At 42.4% G+C, this 16,303-nt stretch overlaps 1 protein-coding gene across 1 annotated transcript in view; it reads right to left on the bottom strand.

Moving 5' to 3' along the window:
• LOC118226433 (piezo-type mechanosensitive ion channel component 2-like) overlaps nt 1-16,303 on the bottom strand; it is a 122,302-nt gene that overhangs the window by 12,127 nt on the left and 93,872 nt on the right. Inside the window, exons 21-40 of the mRNA XM_035416041.1 lie at nt 16,027-16,203; nt 15,749-15,871; nt 13,929-14,129; nt 13,457-13,661; nt 13,244-13,345; nt 12,970-13,135; nt 10,774-11,017; nt 10,248-10,344; nt 9,888-10,047; nt 9,350-9,439; nt 9,024-9,142; nt 8,053-8,124; nt 6,064-6,167; nt 4,562-4,682; nt 3,927-4,001; nt 3,504-3,670; nt 3,014-3,195; nt 1,808-1,981; nt 446-611; nt 18-250 (exon numbers count right to left, since the gene is read on the bottom strand). Of these exons, the coding sequence (XP_035271932.1) occupies nt 18-250; nt 446-611; nt 1,808-1,981; nt 3,014-3,195; nt 3,504-3,670; nt 3,927-4,001; nt 4,562-4,682; nt 6,064-6,167; nt 8,053-8,124; nt 9,024-9,142; nt 9,350-9,439; nt 9,888-10,047; nt 10,248-10,344; nt 10,774-11,017; nt 12,970-13,135; nt 13,244-13,345; nt 13,457-13,661; nt 13,929-14,129; nt 15,749-15,871; nt 16,027-16,203 (2,978 nt within the window). The remainder of the gene's footprint in view (nt 1-17; nt 251-445; nt 612-1,807; nt 1,982-3,013; nt 3,196-3,503; nt 3,671-3,926; nt 4,002-4,561; nt 4,683-6,063; nt 6,168-8,052; nt 8,125-9,023; nt 9,143-9,349; nt 9,440-9,887; nt 10,048-10,247; nt 10,345-10,773; nt 11,018-12,969; nt 13,136-13,243; nt 13,346-13,456; nt 13,662-13,928; nt 14,130-15,748; nt 15,872-16,026; nt 16,204-16,303) is intronic.

Consider the following 16,303-nt stretch of genomic DNA (forward strand, 5'->3'; position numbering starts at 1 on the left):
GGCTGTTCAGGCCTTACTTGTTGAGCAGCAGCTCGCTGGCAGTCAGCTCGTGGGTAAAGGAGGGCAGCAGGGAGTCGTCCAGGTAGTCCGACCTGCAGGCATCGGTGTCCGTCAGGTGCTTGTCGTCTTTGTCTGAGCCAACAGAGCCTCTGTCGAAGCTGACGGCTTTGCTGTAGGAGGGGGGCACGTCTGCGTCCGTGGGGAAAGTGGTGGGGGCGTCCGTGTCCGACGAGTACAGCTGGACCTCGCACTCCGCGGGGAACAAATAGTCCTGCCCCGCCTCCTCCGTCTCCAAAATGCAGCCCCCGTCCCCGTCCCCGTCCCCGTCCCCGTCCCCGTCCCTGTCCCCGTCCCCGTCCCCATCTCCGTCCCCGTCCCCGTCCCCATCTCCGTCCACGTCCCCGTCTCCGTCCTCGCCCCCGGGTCGCCCGTCGGTGGCGCGCGCTGAAGTCTCCCCCTCCGCCTCTAAACATGGACCCTCCGGCTGCTCCGCCTCTGGCCCCACCTCCCCCTGCCCCCTGGGGGAGTCCTGGTCCTGCTCATCCTCCACTTCCTCTATGGCGTCCTCGGTGCCCTGCCGAGAGCACAGCATGGTGCACTGTGTGGGCTCACTGCGTGGGAGAGGGAGAACACGAAAGCCCAGCGTCAGAACTGAAATCCCCCGGCCCTACCTCTGGGGAAATTCAGCTGCTGCTAATCTGCCTTGAGCCACAGAGATGGCAACCAGGGGATTATTGGTTTAAGGGTAGCGCTGGTCCAATTGATTACATACATGAATAACATTTAAGGCAATATACTGGGGATATATGGGAGGATATTTTATTTAGCTTTCATGCCAGCCTTGCAACATTTTTCAGTGAATTACATCGCCACATTTTTCACTAAAAAATAACAGTTTCGAAAGGAGGCACAAGAGGGCAGAATTTCACAGAATTGGACCCAGAAAGGATTTGTGGCCATGTCAACGAGAAAATATTTGTGTTTTGACGGAAGATATTGAGACTGAGTTGCACATCAGTTATATCAAACTGCTATACTAAATTGTACATTCATTTAAGAATGAAATGCTCCTGAAAACGAATAGCTGCTAAGCAAGCACCCGTAAATCACCCTTTACAGTGATACAACGCAGGGGCAATTTCAGTGAAATGCGGACCCTTGCTTTATTTCTTGCACATCCCTCATACATGCGCCAGTGTTAGACTCTGGCTGTTTGTCTGTTTGCTTTCTTCAGAATGTCCCCAGTGAGGACAGCAGAGGTGCTGAGAGAGGAGCAATTTAAGCACAGCAGCAATCTGTCAGCACTGAAGCATGGAGCACACAGAGTCAGACAGTTAGCCCCCCTGCCCCGTCCGTCTGCCAGACAAGTACGAAGAGATATCCCCTCCCCCCTCAATATCCTTTGCATCTTGCCTCACTGTGAGAACACTAAGCTCCCGCACCCCAGGCAAACAAACGTCATCCTTTCAGTCATATAGCAGAAGAAAACACTGAATCCATCCATCCATCTGAGATGACATGGTACTGGTCACCAGGGATTCCATTTCAAAATGACAGAGCGAAATTATGGAGGAGTCAGGTGGTCACATAGAATTTGTAGTCCTCTTTAAACCATTCTGACATTTCTGCGTCTGGATTTTAACAGAGAGGCCTTCCGAATGAGAGTGGACCCTGGTGACAAACATTTGAGCATAACGAACACAGGCAAGTTGAATATGCCGTTACGAGAAATGAAACTAACAAATGGCACAGGCGTGGGTGGATATGGTGGGTGGGCGGGTCGGTGATGGGGTGAGAGGCCAGGCACCTGGACACAATGCTGCCGCCGCTGTCCGCAGACGAATTGGATGCGTCCAGGTTGTACATTTTGCGCAGCTTGGGCCTGGCGCGCTCGCTGGTTTTGGGAATGCTCTCGGACATTCCGTCCAGGTCATCCAGCGTGGACTGGTGGGAGTACAGCATGGTGGCCTCGGTGTAGGCGCTGCCGAACCACACCGTGGACATGGGACGAGTGGGATTAATGATGATCACAGTCACGCACCAACAATGTGACACCAACAATGTGACAATCAGCCCATACACAAGAACTGTACACTTCATATTGTACACAGATATTTAAATATCTTTCAAGCCAAATTAATCTAGATTCAGTACATGTATTCCAACATGGTGAATTACAGTAAAGAAACTGCAATACACCATGTACTGCAAATAAGTTTTTCTTATTTACGGGCTGTGCACATTTCAGCAAAACAAACACAATACCACAGTGGTGTACAGCGAAATGAACACTAATGGCATTCAGAACTTATGATTAAATCACAGTGAAATGTATAAGACCGTTTAAAATGAGGAGCAGAAGCAGAGAAGAGAACTCTACTTTGTTCCAGGAAACAGGGAGCTGCTGTGGGAACCTGGCACACTCCCTCCATGCCATTTACAAATGCTTAAGCAAGCCTAGCATTCCTCTGTGTTTTATGAGAGGAACAAACACTGACAACCTGGTGAAATGCGGAGCGGGCGAAATTACCAAAGCTAAAGTGTCCATTGAGACTGTGCCACGATAAAAACAAGTGGAGTAACAGGAACACATCAATGCGTGCTGAAAATGGTAACTGTGAAAATGGGTGTCATGCTGGAAATTTATGGTGCTCTTTTAGCTGAACTGGGTCATCATTTGTCAAAACTGGTTCTGGGAAACCACCACATATGCTGGTCTTTGTCCTGGCTAAGTTCACTGTTAATTTTGCTGGGGGATGCAGCAAAATATATACCTACATATAGGCTACCTACGTTAGCAGCTTAAGTTAATATGAGGCACATTCTGTAAATTGATTGACGTCATACAGTCACACCGACAGCCTAACTTAATCAAGATTGCAGTGATTACAAGCTCCATTTATCTGCACAAGCTTGCTGTCACAGACTGAACAATATCAGATTAGCGAAGCCCATAACTCCACTATTGTTGAACGAGCAACCATGTTGATCAGTGGGACTCCTGAAAAAATACCTGGACAAGCTATCACGAGACTCCTGGCTTTCCATTTTAAGCCTGTCCTTTTTGTGCACGACCCTCTGAGATCCGGACACAGAGAATTCGTCGATGCCGTCCAGCCCGGACTCCCTGGACAGATTCATACGCATCTGCTTCTGATAATAAACGTGGATGCTCTCCCGTGATGGAACATTCCCCTGTTTAAAAAGAGCCAGTTAGTACACATGTTAGTAGCCATGTGCACACATCAGTTCCTTTGTTGCTCCAATCCTTTGCTCTGCATAAGTCTTATTTTTATCCACCATACAGGTATCTGGTCACATGATTTAAGGTGGAGGCACACTATTGTACAGTATGTGCATAAAATAGAGGACTTTATATTCAATTCACACAGCTAGCAGGCTTCAAATGCAGATGCAGGAGGGATGCATCAAACAATTATAGTGGGATCCCACTAATAGCTGCGAGAGAAAACTGGAGGATTAGGCACTGGTGAGTCTGGCACCTTTTTGATCTCACGCGTGAGCATGCAACGCTCAATGCGCAGGACGGTGGAGATGTCGATGTGTTCTCGGCATATGGAGTTCAGCCAGGCAGTGAAGCTGTCCAGCATGGCCAGGAACAGGACCCAGGTGAACTTTACGATGTTAAAGACGCGCTTGATGATGTTGTCTGAGGAAAAGGATGGGGGTGGAGTCAAGACCAGCCATAACAAGGATAGACCTGGCAACATCATCTGCAGTGTACGTGTCATTCACTCAGGAAGCCGGCTAGTCTTTTTACGTTAACACATTCACTGAATTGTAATTGAAACATGTGACAAATAGACTATAACTAGAAAAATGTTACTTTACTAAAACCTCAAAATGAGGAGGGTGTGCAGCTGGATGGTTTTGAAAATGAGATACACCAGAAATGAAAAAATCACCGGGTCCATCGAGTTCCTCTTCCTCTCTGATCTCCCGCTCATCCTCCACATCCCCCACTTCTATTGCAACATGAACTGCAGAGGAGGACAAACAGATGACAAACAGAGTTCAGGAGCAAATTAAACAGGTTAAACACCTGTAAAATGATGACTTCCCCTTGAATATGAATATTCATGTTAATAAACATACAAGATAATGAGAATTACTGCATAAGATGGTCCTCGGTCTTGATAGTGAATTTTGCTGACATTATGCCAATGCAACTTATATGTATAAGCCTGATCCAAACAGAGATGGCCTGAAGCATTTATGAAAGCTTGACCGCATTAAGGACTGTCACTGCATGCAGTTCAATGACTGCAGCAAATCATTAAGTGGTTATCTGAAGTCAACTGCATAATGCGCACAAAAACCTCATTCATGAACCACACTCTGTGCCAGGCTGGAGACCACGGAGACTAAAATTCACTGCAACCCGAAAAAGCAATGTAGTCGGAAAGCCAAACAGACGAGAGCAAACACGAGAGGGGCCAGCCGCCCGGATGAACCGAAGTGTTTCTCTCCACCTGCCGGGGAATAAAAACACTGTTTTGCAAACTGTCATCTGTTGAGAGCCGGAGCTGGGGCCTCATACCCTCCTTCCTGTCTTTCCTCGGGGCGTCGGACTCCAGGTGCCTTTTCCAGAACCTGCGCCTCTCCCGGCTCCGCTCCTTCATGGCGGTTTTGGAGTCTGTGATCCAGGCGTGGTAGACAAACTGGGAGGAGGGAACGGCTTTTAGAATTTTGGGCCGGACGAGCCTCAGAATAAAACACACACGCTAAAGACAGAAAGCTCGGTCTAATTTGGGCTGTCTACCTTGAATGTCTGGTTTTTGTGTTTTTGTTTTCAGATTTTCATTCCTTTCAAACATCGTATTTCAGAGAATGGCCATCGCTCATGTGATCTCATGGCATTGCACCAATTATTGATTACACCGGATCTATTTCATTTGATTAAATGACAAATGAGAATCACCTGTGCTTATTACTAATGGAAAAGTATGTTCCGGGAGGGGGAAATATCTCTCAAAATACACAGCCCTTTCTGTCTCTTACCCATTGCAACCAGGAAGTACGGTAAGCATCATAAGGACATAAACAATGCAGACCAGGTTTAGGGGGTGTTTTGATCCAATCATAAGTGAGAGCATAAGGATGAAATATAAAGTGCATAAGCACTAATATAATGTAATTGGTTCCTTACATTACTGCTTGCTATAATTTTGAAAATGAAATTGCAATGGAGTAAACCACCCCCTAAGTGGCCAAGATACAATACTGACTTACAATACTGACCAATTCATTTTCCATGGACCAGCATGGAAAGACATGGGGGCATGCACACTGTTGAACATAAGGGCAAACAGGAATAAAGAGATGGGAAGACCACACAGTCACTGTATTTTCATTGCATGCTTCGAGTGATATTTGTACCTGGTTTGCAAATCAATGAGAGATGAATGAATTAAAACATTAAATGTAACCATTTTTGACATGCAGTAATGAGCTCTTGAAGCAATGAAATGAAAATGCAGTTTCTGAAGTGATGCACAAACATGGACTGGGGATTTTACGCACAAAACACAATAGAATATATATTCCTGGAAAAATACCTTTGCCGCCCTGATTATATACTGAAGTATAGTTTTGGGCAGTTTAATGACAGACTTTGGCAAAGCCAACAAAGCAGAAGCAAATTTTCCAATTGCTCTCTATAAAGAAGGATAAATTGGGTGAAAGTTAGTGGAACACAGCATTTCAGCTAATAGTCATTGACCAAAGACCATGCAAAAGATGTTAGCAATAAGTTCTCTGCACAAGGTATTGCTAGAAACAGTGAAAATATACAGTAAAAACAACTTGCAGGAGCTCCGTCTGAAACATACCAAACAATGTTAGAATATTAGTTCAATTTTAGTACAAATTATATCAGAAACCACACAAAACATAAAACATTACAAAAAGTATTACAAGAAGAGTAAAAGCAATTAGCTGTAATTTGAGATCATTTGAGACCAGTGCAGTAAGTGTCTCAGACTTCACATGCTGTACGTGCAACCAGGAGAGACAGAACCACAGTTCTCCTCTGGATATTACCTGGAAAGCAGATTTTTTAGGGAGCTCTTCTTCTTTTTTGTCTTCTTCTTCCTCTTCTTCCTCACTGTCCGTCTCAAATAAGTAATAATCTCCACTCCTTACCACTGGGAGGTAAACAGTTGGAGAGTTAGATCATGGCTGTGTGGAACTTGATTAACATTGATGTTTTGCTCTGCTAAACAGTTAAGGACCCCTCTGCTTTATACAAGACCTGGCAATTATTTGAGTCTGCACAGTATTTTCTATGCTAAACAGAAAAAATACATGGGTAAATGCAACTCAATCACAAAAGCCATTTTGGTAAAAGCCGATTTGTAACTACTTAAATTATTTATTTAAAAAAACTTTTTAAAAGGTCCACTGAAGCTATTGAATTTGGATAAGGACACACACATGTGCATACAGTATTATCTCCATATTCTTCATACAAAAAGTGTATAATACAATGTACTGGATGGTTAATTTGAAGAAAGGAAGTCCATATTTTGACAGGTGTTTCAGAGGATCTTAGATGAGGTCAGAGTTAGTGTGAGGATTAAGTGAAGTTCAGCTGATGCTGTAAGCAGTGTCTGCTGTTCTAAACCATAGCTGGTCTGAGAACCATGTGAATCAATGAATCGCAACTAATGAATGAATAGCAACCTGTTTGTTTTCAATCTAATAACTATTACATTCTTTAAACACTACACTGTAAACTAGCTTAGTTTTTCTTACCAGTCTCATAAATGAATAAAGAAAAGGAAGGAAGGAAAGGGAACAGTATGTCTATGTTGGATAGAAAGCCAGCAAATTAAAACACAAATTGCAGTTGTGAGGCTTGCGTTGATTTTTGACAATGAAAAGACTGGCATTGCAGACACTGCGGTGGCAAAGGTCAGGCACTTTATCACTTTCTATCTCAGTGAGTTCTTCGCAGTTTAGAGGCAGACCCAGGTCTTCACAGAATCACATTGCATGACTGTTAGTCACTGACAGAACAGTCACTGAATAAAACAACCTTATATCCTTGAACAGAAGTGCACAATGGAATGGTATAGAATCATAAATACAGAAGAATAAGAATATGAGGAACACTAGAAATTGTTCAGGCTGAAAATTATGAGGGCGAGAACACCATGAATCCATGCAAGTCAATAGTTGACAGTGTATCATCACAACAGATGGAAGACAGTGAAAATGTGAAAATGAAGGGCACTGTTTTGAGAGGACCAACCAGAACATTAACAGTGATAAAAAAAAATACATTAAAAACGTTCAAGTGTACCAATGCCAACTACCAGTAGAAATAAATAAGACCAGGTATTATTATTGCTGACCAGAGCTGGGTCTATTTTGTGGAAAGATAAAAGAATGCATTTAAAACTACTGAATGCATTCAGTAAATTCTTGTTCAGGTGCTGACACCTCTCACTTCACATAAACATAATCCATTCGCCTCTGCTTCAGTCTTTCATGTTACTTTGATGTTGGCTAATTGGCAGCACTATAAAAAGTGCATTTCTGATACATGCAAAGCAGAGGAGAAGGATTATATCCATTTTTAATGAGACATTGAGACACAGTGAATTGTTCACAACAACAGTGATTCCTTACTGTGCACTTTTCAGCATAGTATCATATGAACCAACGAACTGGACATCCTTGCAGACATCATAGGACAGCCAAATCAACACATTTTGGCACTATATCTTTTCTTTCTGGGAATAGCGTATTCTATTTTCGGTTTTCCCATTTATTTTTTTTGAAATAACGGTATTTTATGATTTATAACATCCACATGCACATAAATGGACACATTTAAATTCCTCTCAGATTCAGAATGTGGTAAAAAAAGAATAAGGCCTGGATGAGATGTCTAATGAATCATTTTTTAGTAAAAGGGCATTCTTCAGCATCAGTACAGCCCAAAGGAGCACAGTAAAGGAATCCACAGTGTTCTGGTCAAGGATACAAGGTGTATCAGGGCCAAGAAAGACAGGGAGAACCTACTGGAAGCATGGTCAACCCAAGGCCGCCACCACAGTTTTTTTTTGCTCTTGGCTTTTTCTTTCTCTCCTTCTCCTAAAATAAAATGTTTGCAAACATTAATTTTGGGGAAATACTGACCTCAAAACAACTGGCAGTTCAAAAAACACCAAAGAACATCACAAACAACTGGAACTGAGCATACTTTCAATTGAACATCAGAGCACTTAGAACTCCTCAAAGTGGTCATCCGTAACTCTTTGTTATTACTGCTATAGCTAGTACAGCCACTACCGCTACTACATATATACACATGTACTTATTTCAGACTTTGAAAATAAATATATTGAACATGAACAAGCCATTTCATATCAGAATACAGATACAGACATACTACCATGCACTGTTCCACAGAAAAGCAGGATCATAAACATTCTATTCACTTTGTAAATGAATGTTGTGTGTTTGTCAGCATGTATGTAGTTGCACAACTATGCATAATTACCCAACAACATACTGTAAATGTTTACTCTTCTGCTTACTAGACATTATTATTAGGAAAAACCAGGGCCACAGACTTCACACAGCAGCAACATCCCTTTTGAGGCGCAAAGTATTTGGCCACAAACCTTATAATTATATTACAATTCACTAAGCTACATTAAGGTTTTAACAAACCTTTGTGTTTCCAACACTACGTCAGCAATGTAAAGATTACAGCTGTATAACTCAGTTACTTGTTGGAACTATGCATAATTGCCTGAACTATATATAAGCTTCACAAGAGCTTTCTAAATGATTCAAAGATTCAGTCAGATTAACCCTGGTGCCTCTGATACCATTTTTAAATACAATTACATGTGTATACATATATGTGTATATATAATATTTTTAGTTTCAAGTGTGTATGTAAAGAAAAAAATGAAACAAAGCCAGAACAACCCCCCCCCCTTTCAGAAGCATGTCACTGACAAACATTCATTTCAAAGTCATACCATCATCGTCGTCCTCTTCCTTGAACAGATTGCGCCCTTCCCCCGACTCCTGAGCCAAGCTCAGCATCCTCTCCTTACCCCTCTTAAACTTCTGTTGGCGGGTTTTAATGCGGTCCATTCTAACAGAACACAAGAGGGGAGAATGTATACAAAGTTTACGGATAAATGACCAAGAATCGTTGTGAAGCATTGGTATTAATGGTTTTAATAACATCCGTTATGTATTAAGAGGTCAAACACGTGATAAAGAAAGCATACAAATCTATGTGAGGGGGGAGTTAATGTTCATTTTATTGAAATGTATATAAATAGAAGGGAAGCCTCACTGTCTCTTGAGCTGGTCCATGGACTTCTTCTCCTCTTCAATCCTGGCCTTGACAGCTTTCACAATTGTGGCTTGGAATAGCTCTGCCCCTCTGTAATACAGAAGCAGCTATTTCTATAGCTAATGGTTCATGGGCTTTTAACATTAAAATGCTTATATAATTATCTGAAGTCTACGCTACTGGTGACAGGGGGGAAATACACCGTTTGGTTTTCCTTCCATCCAAGTTGGCTATCAAGCTGTATGAACCAGGGAAAGATTCCGTTGTATAGAATATGATTGTGAAGTCCCTATTTACTAAGTATGCTGTGTGTTTGTTCCTTGTACATGTAGCTGTTACTCGTGTCCTTTTAATTTGACAAACAAATTCAATTAAAGTGTTTTTAAAAGGTTTCAGACTGCATCATATGCTTGCACAAAGAATTTAAAAAACACACATCGCATAAACTGAACAAATCAACAAAAGCAGACTATTAAATTTAGCCAAATGTCAGCATTGGATAGCTTTGCAGGGTAAAGACATGAGCGTGTGCGCGTACCTGGAAGCTAAGATTTGAGAAGAGCGAATATCGGCCACCACGTGCAGGAAGTAGTAGCTCATGAAGACACGCCTCTGCAGCAGTAGGAAGGCGAAACAGATGCTATCCCAGATGATGCCCGCCTCGTCGCTGGGCAGATCGCAAAGCCGGTTGGGGTCAGCTGCCGGCCAGGAAGTTAAAAACGTGATTCAGGGGTGATTTTACGCAACGCACCGTCCTTTCGCAGCAATACGTTTCTTGGACGGTAAAACGTACATTAACCACATTTTCATTCTGGCCATCGCCCAGCATTGAGAATATCATAAACAAGCTTAAAGAGTAAGGCAGAATATGATCAGGCAAGTAATGTGGGTTACTTACGACGGGTGTAGCCCTTTATAGTGCAGGCGAGGCTGAACAGCTGGATCAGCCAACAGTTTTTTGGAACCAGGGCATTGATGTAGCCACAGGCGACTATCTGAGAGACAAGCAGAGAAATCACATCCCAGTTTGTCAAGGAGCTCTTCTAATGAAATATGCTCTCCTTGAAAATAATATGCATCCTATTTTCAGAATGATTTAATGACATGAAATAACGCAATTACCATAACACAATTTAATAAAGCAAAGAATATCAGATCAAGAAACTGAATCAATCTCCATTCACAAAAATATTTAAAGGAAAATATATGCAGAGATAAACAGAATTGACAAATGTTATTTAAATCTAAAAGAAGCATTGTCAACACAATTAAATAATGATACTATTCCACATTAGAACAAACCTGCCGTGCAGTAAATACTCCTACAATGTCAACATATATTTTGCATTCGTACTTTCTGAGTGTTCACTCAAAAGTGTTACGCTGTCCATATGATGCATAAACGGAGTTCCTGGAGCACTTACAGAGAGTATGTTCTTCATGGTGATGACAAACACATTGTAGGCAATGAGGAAGTCCCAAAAGTGCAGGATGCTCTTAATGGGCTTGAGCAGCAGGTCACCCCCAAAAAGAAGGAAGTAGAAGCAGGCCACCAGGTATCCCATGCAAAAGATGCTGATGCGGGTGGTTCCCGTGATGAAGATGATGGTGAGGACGAACCAGAAGAGGTAGCTGAACACGATCACCTTCAGCATGTCCAAGTAAGACCTGCAAGACAGTAACAGGGTGGATGGGCAAAGCCTATCCTCTTATGACTGTTTAAAGCAGTGGCTCTCAACCCTGATAATGGCAGGCTGCAGCATCTGTAGTATTTTGGCAACCAGTTGAGATACAAGAAACCGGATGAGGTGAGTTAACAGTGTAATCTGTTGCTTTAATCTATAAATTAAGCGCTCAGTAACAACAAAAAATAAGCAGACAACATGGCCCGTCAGGATCAGGGTTGGGAACCACGGGCTTCAAGTTTCATTATGCTGTTCTGGAAGAATTTTCACATCTTTAGGAGAGAGAATGGCAGCAGTCCAGGAACCAATGTTATTGAGCAAATTGTCCAATTCACTGCCAGTCAGTGAAAACTGAACACCAGCTGCTGTGATCCTGCAAACAGGCCAGAAATGAATGAAGACACCAAAGCTGTCAGCACAGCAGTGTTAACTGGGGGGTCTAGATGAGTATCCATGAAAACATGAGACATCGATGAAGAATGAAAAAACTAGGACAAAGCACGAGGACACATTATCAAGTCCTTAAACACTCCTTCTTCCAAAACCACATGTGTGTCACATGAAATGCATGTGACCTATATTCATTATGTGGCTACTGTTCAGTGCTGGCTCCATCTAACCTAATGGGTTATACATATGCATATATGTATATACATCATGAGTTGAAATCCTTGGGCGATCTTGGTAAATACTTGGGTAAACATAACCCATCTAGTGGTGTTGCGTCATAACGGGTATACCTAGTTCCTGGCTGTAGGCATGCGAGAAAATTATGAAAACGACTCAACAGACTGTATGGTCCCTCAGAAAGGATGATTTACAGTGAGGACATTCCGGAAATCTCTTTAATCTCACAAATGTTATCATGTTATTGTTATTTTTATTATTGTCAATTTAATGCCATAGGTACAGCAACAGAGTGACAGTAACACTGTGTGATGAAACGGTATATGGTCACAATGTGACCTTATGTTGATTGCCTCAGATGGATTGCTGTCAAATCTGCTTACACTAAGTCATGTCAAAATCATGTCCCTTCTTCCATATTTAAAAGTGATTCATTGAATTAGATGGAAGAAAATAGTGTATGAGTCAAAGGATGTGGTTATGGGATGGATTGGAGTGGCCATGAACTATGGATTTTTCTCCCTTTCATGTGTAATCAGACACGAGGAAAGAAGGAAGGAGTAAGTGCAGTGGACAAACAGGGTCTCTCCAATCCTCCTTTACTTAGTACAGTCAGTACAGTTCACCAATTCACACATCAAAACAAAGGGATGTCTACATAATCAATTACAATGTGTGGCCCAAGATGTGCTCTCTCGTGTTTCAGCCATTTCTTATTTATTATTTTGTTATTTCAAGTGATGTGGGAACCAAAGATCAAAGCATCCAGTTAAAACAAAGTGCTCAGCACTTTGGCAGCACTTAGCCACAGACATCTAGAAAGGATGGACACCAGTGAAGAAACCCCTCAGTGGATAAAGTATATAACACTTGAAGCATGGCAGAGGCAATCTGGGGTTCAAATTATCCTTAAACATCTATGTTAGTGATGTTTTAGAATTGCTGTAAACCTAGACGGCAAATTAAGACATCCATATGGCCTCTTCAAGATGATAAGACATCCATATGGTCTCCTCAAACAGCTGCATGTCTACCGGTGACTTAGTTCATGACCCTCTCGTGATCTGATTAAGATGATTTAATTAGATTCTTCAGATAATGTCTGTTCATCCATCACTCATTGAGAAAATTACACATAGAATATTCAATTCAACCCTGTTCACACACTAACATTGCATTACATAATGAATGATAACCGATTGATTTAAGGATTCATTCAAGCAGCCTGATTTACCAACATGCATATATATAGTGAAAATGGAGATTGCCACACACATTCTGAGCCCGGGGGTTCTGCGGAGGCTCTACCTGCAGTGTATGAAGTCAGGGACGGGGTTATGCCGACTGAAGGAGGCAGCGTCCAGGTCCCTGCAGATCTCCACATTGTCCCCGGCCAAGATACGCACCGCCGCCTTGTTCTCGTCCTCGAAGATCTGCCTCTGCAAGGAGGCGCACAGCAGCAGCATGAAGTCATCTGCAGGAGGTTGGAGACAGGAGAGGGGGAGGGAACAGAATGACATCACACGCCATTTTGGAAGAAGCCCCATCATTTCAACAAACTCCAGCACTCATAAGAACTTACACAGGAGGAAAAGGGGGTCGGGCCTGGTGTGGAAATCAGGAAAGTAGAGCCACTTTATAACATTGGAGCCCATAGCGGAAGATGGAAACCTCCATGGGTAATCTGCAAATATAAATGGAGGATGAACCTCTCAAAATTGGCTGCCTAAACATCATTGAGGTAAAACAAAAAAGAAAAATAATGGCACTGTAGTGCAGTGAAGGGAAGACCCACCTTTGCAGGCAGCTGGTGGGATGCCAATGCACACAAAGTACTGGAAGGTCAGCATGCAGGCCAGGAAGCAGCAGTACTTGGGCCAGATCTCCGCGATGGCCTTTCTCCTCCGCCGATACATGACAGCGATCAAGCAGAGCGCGTGGAGCATCGCGTAGAAGTCCATTCGCTGACCTATCACGTTGACCGCCAACAGGAAGCACGTCTTCGGAAGAGGGGCAGAGGAGAGAGAACAATGAAGGGAACCACCAGTGCACCATATTTATTTGTTTGATGGTGTAATTCAAGCAGAACTAACATTCCCCAGTTACAAAATAATAGTTCCCAATCTTTTGCTTTTGTGGTGAGGTCCTGAAAATATTTCATTAAGCCTTTGTTGAATTTGAGTGTGACCAAACTCTTTGATTCAAGTTTTTTAAAAAGAGCTGATATTTCTACTGTAATGTAATAAGCCCTATGATGGATGACATACCTCGAGGCCAAACTTGTAAAAGAAGTAATTTATGAAGTACTTGGCGCAATTCACAATGCCATCGTCGAGGTGCTGCCTCGTGATATCGTGAAAGATGGTCTTAGTGGCTGGGGCGGTGAGGTTGTTTCTCAGCCGGTAGAACTCTTGGTGGCGGTAAATGGTCACTTCAAAGGCCAGGATGGCCAACATCAACAGGTTGTTCTAAATGAAAGCAAAAACAAGCGAAAGAAATTAGTGAGGAGAAGAGCTGACATACTATCTTGTCTGCTCTTAATCCTGAATGTGCTTCACAGGCTGTTGTGTGTAAGGCATCCAGGCTCCCGCTGAGTAGTTCATATAACACGGAATGGTTATACAATGTACTTGGATTTTTTGTGTTCTAAACATATACTTGTTTTGTCATGTGGGTAGGACTCGAGCAAATTCTGTTTGCATGGCCCTTCTGGATAGTGTATATGGTTCAGATGTGATGAATACCAGAGCAGAAAGGCACACACTGTACCAGTTAATGCAAGGTGTATTGTGAGGTGCAGTACACGGCACAGCCTGGTACTTAACCAACAGCCATGCTTAATTCTCATGATATATTACAGCCTCTTATGCCTCAATTTTCTTTACTGGAATTAAAACATTTTTTTCTATTATTCATACTATACTAAAGTGTGCCATTGCACCAAAAGATATACTAAGAATCATAATACATATATCACTTTTGTCACACGTGAATTCTTTAAGGTACAGTATACATGTTTTTGGCTTTCAGTCTGATTCATTGTTCATTCATAACTGGCCATAATTCTCAAGATAATTTGTTGTATAAACTTCATCACTCAGAGAAGTGACTGGGCTCATATTATTAGCTAAAATAAATTGTTTAATGTTAAGCTGCATGTACCTCATAGTGAACAGGTGGATTTGCTGGGTATTTGGCAGATATCTGGCTAAACATTTTAAGTGCTGTTCCCAGGGTGTATAAAAGCTCCTTGTTCCGCAAGAGGACCATCATTTTTTTTCTCATTTAACTCTGGTGACACATTTAACTCTGGTTCAATGATGAATGAATGTGCTTTCAGGTACCCTCACTTGCCCCACAACCAAGCTGCAACTGTAAATCAGGCCCCACTGCTCTTTTTCACAAGCGGCGGAACATATGTGGCTAATTCCATTGTTGCCAACTGTCGCTCAGTCTCATCGCTGCCTCTCATGAATTATTTGTTGGTGATTATGCAGTTGGTAAACTGTGTCTTTCACTAAGCCCCATGATGGGCAGAGTAAGAAGGGTCATTCATTCAGGGTTTCACAGACCACACAGCTCACCTTTGGCATTTACTTTATGTCTGCTCTATAAAAGCCCCTTAGGAACTGTGCTCAGCTCCACCTTATATATATATATGACATTTCATCTCAATCCCTGTTTATCAAAGCCAGTCTGTGAGGTAGTAATATTCTGTTATCCTAGTTCATTTGTTTTATCACATTCTCTTCATTCCATCTTGCCCCCAGCAAGCCAATTCAATTTGTTAGTATGTTACTTCTGCAGGACACCTTCTTTTTCTGTCAATTCAATGCTAGTGGAACAGATAAAAATCCATTGTAAAATCCTTTTCGTCTGGCTTTCTAGGTAATATGCATTGATACAATTTCACCATTATATGTGAAATCAGCCATTAGGAAAACAAACTTATTATTTCATACAGAATATATATATAGATGTTACATTAGTGAATATGGTCCATGACTCCATTAAATATTTTTGCTCTTGCTTTGCAATAATTTTGGGTACACTGTTCTCCCGGGCTGCAAAGACACCCTGGACTCACCCTCAGGTTCTCTAAAAGGGGGGAGAACTTTTTCAGGCCCACCCAGTTGGCTGGGTCCACTGGGCTGCTGTACAGGAGTGACTTCTCCATCTCACTCCTCTGCCCAGGCGAGTAAGTTAGTGGCTGTGAAGAAAGAAGAGAACTTGAGAGCTCTGAAGGTTCTGGAACAGACACAAATTGAAACATCACCGAATGACAGAAGCGCCATCAGCGAGTGGAACTCAGGACAGGCGGAATGCTGACAGTATGACGGACGCAACAGCAGTAGCCATACGCACCATTGAGCAGTTTTTGGAGTAGGACACAGGCTGTATGGAAGCCAGCTGGTACAACATTTTGCAGACAATGATGATGCAGGTCCAGACCGTGCACACGCTGGAGGCTAAGGGGCGGAACTGGCTGAATGGGAGAGCAAAGGCCCAACTCACCAAGAAAACATAATTGAACAGGGACACCTGAGTCACAAAAGACAAAAGCAACAACACAGTAAGTCATTTTCTTTGTCCGCCATCTGTCTATCTCATTGTTGCCATAAACAACAGTTGGTTACAGGAA

Source organism: Anguilla anguilla, chromosome 4 (assembly GCF_013347855.1).
Source record: "Anguilla anguilla isolate fAngAng1 chromosome 4, fAngAng1.pri, whole genome shotgun sequence".
In the NCBI taxonomy this organism is placed as follows: Eukaryota; Metazoa; Chordata; class Actinopteri; order Anguilliformes; family Anguillidae; genus Anguilla; species Anguilla anguilla.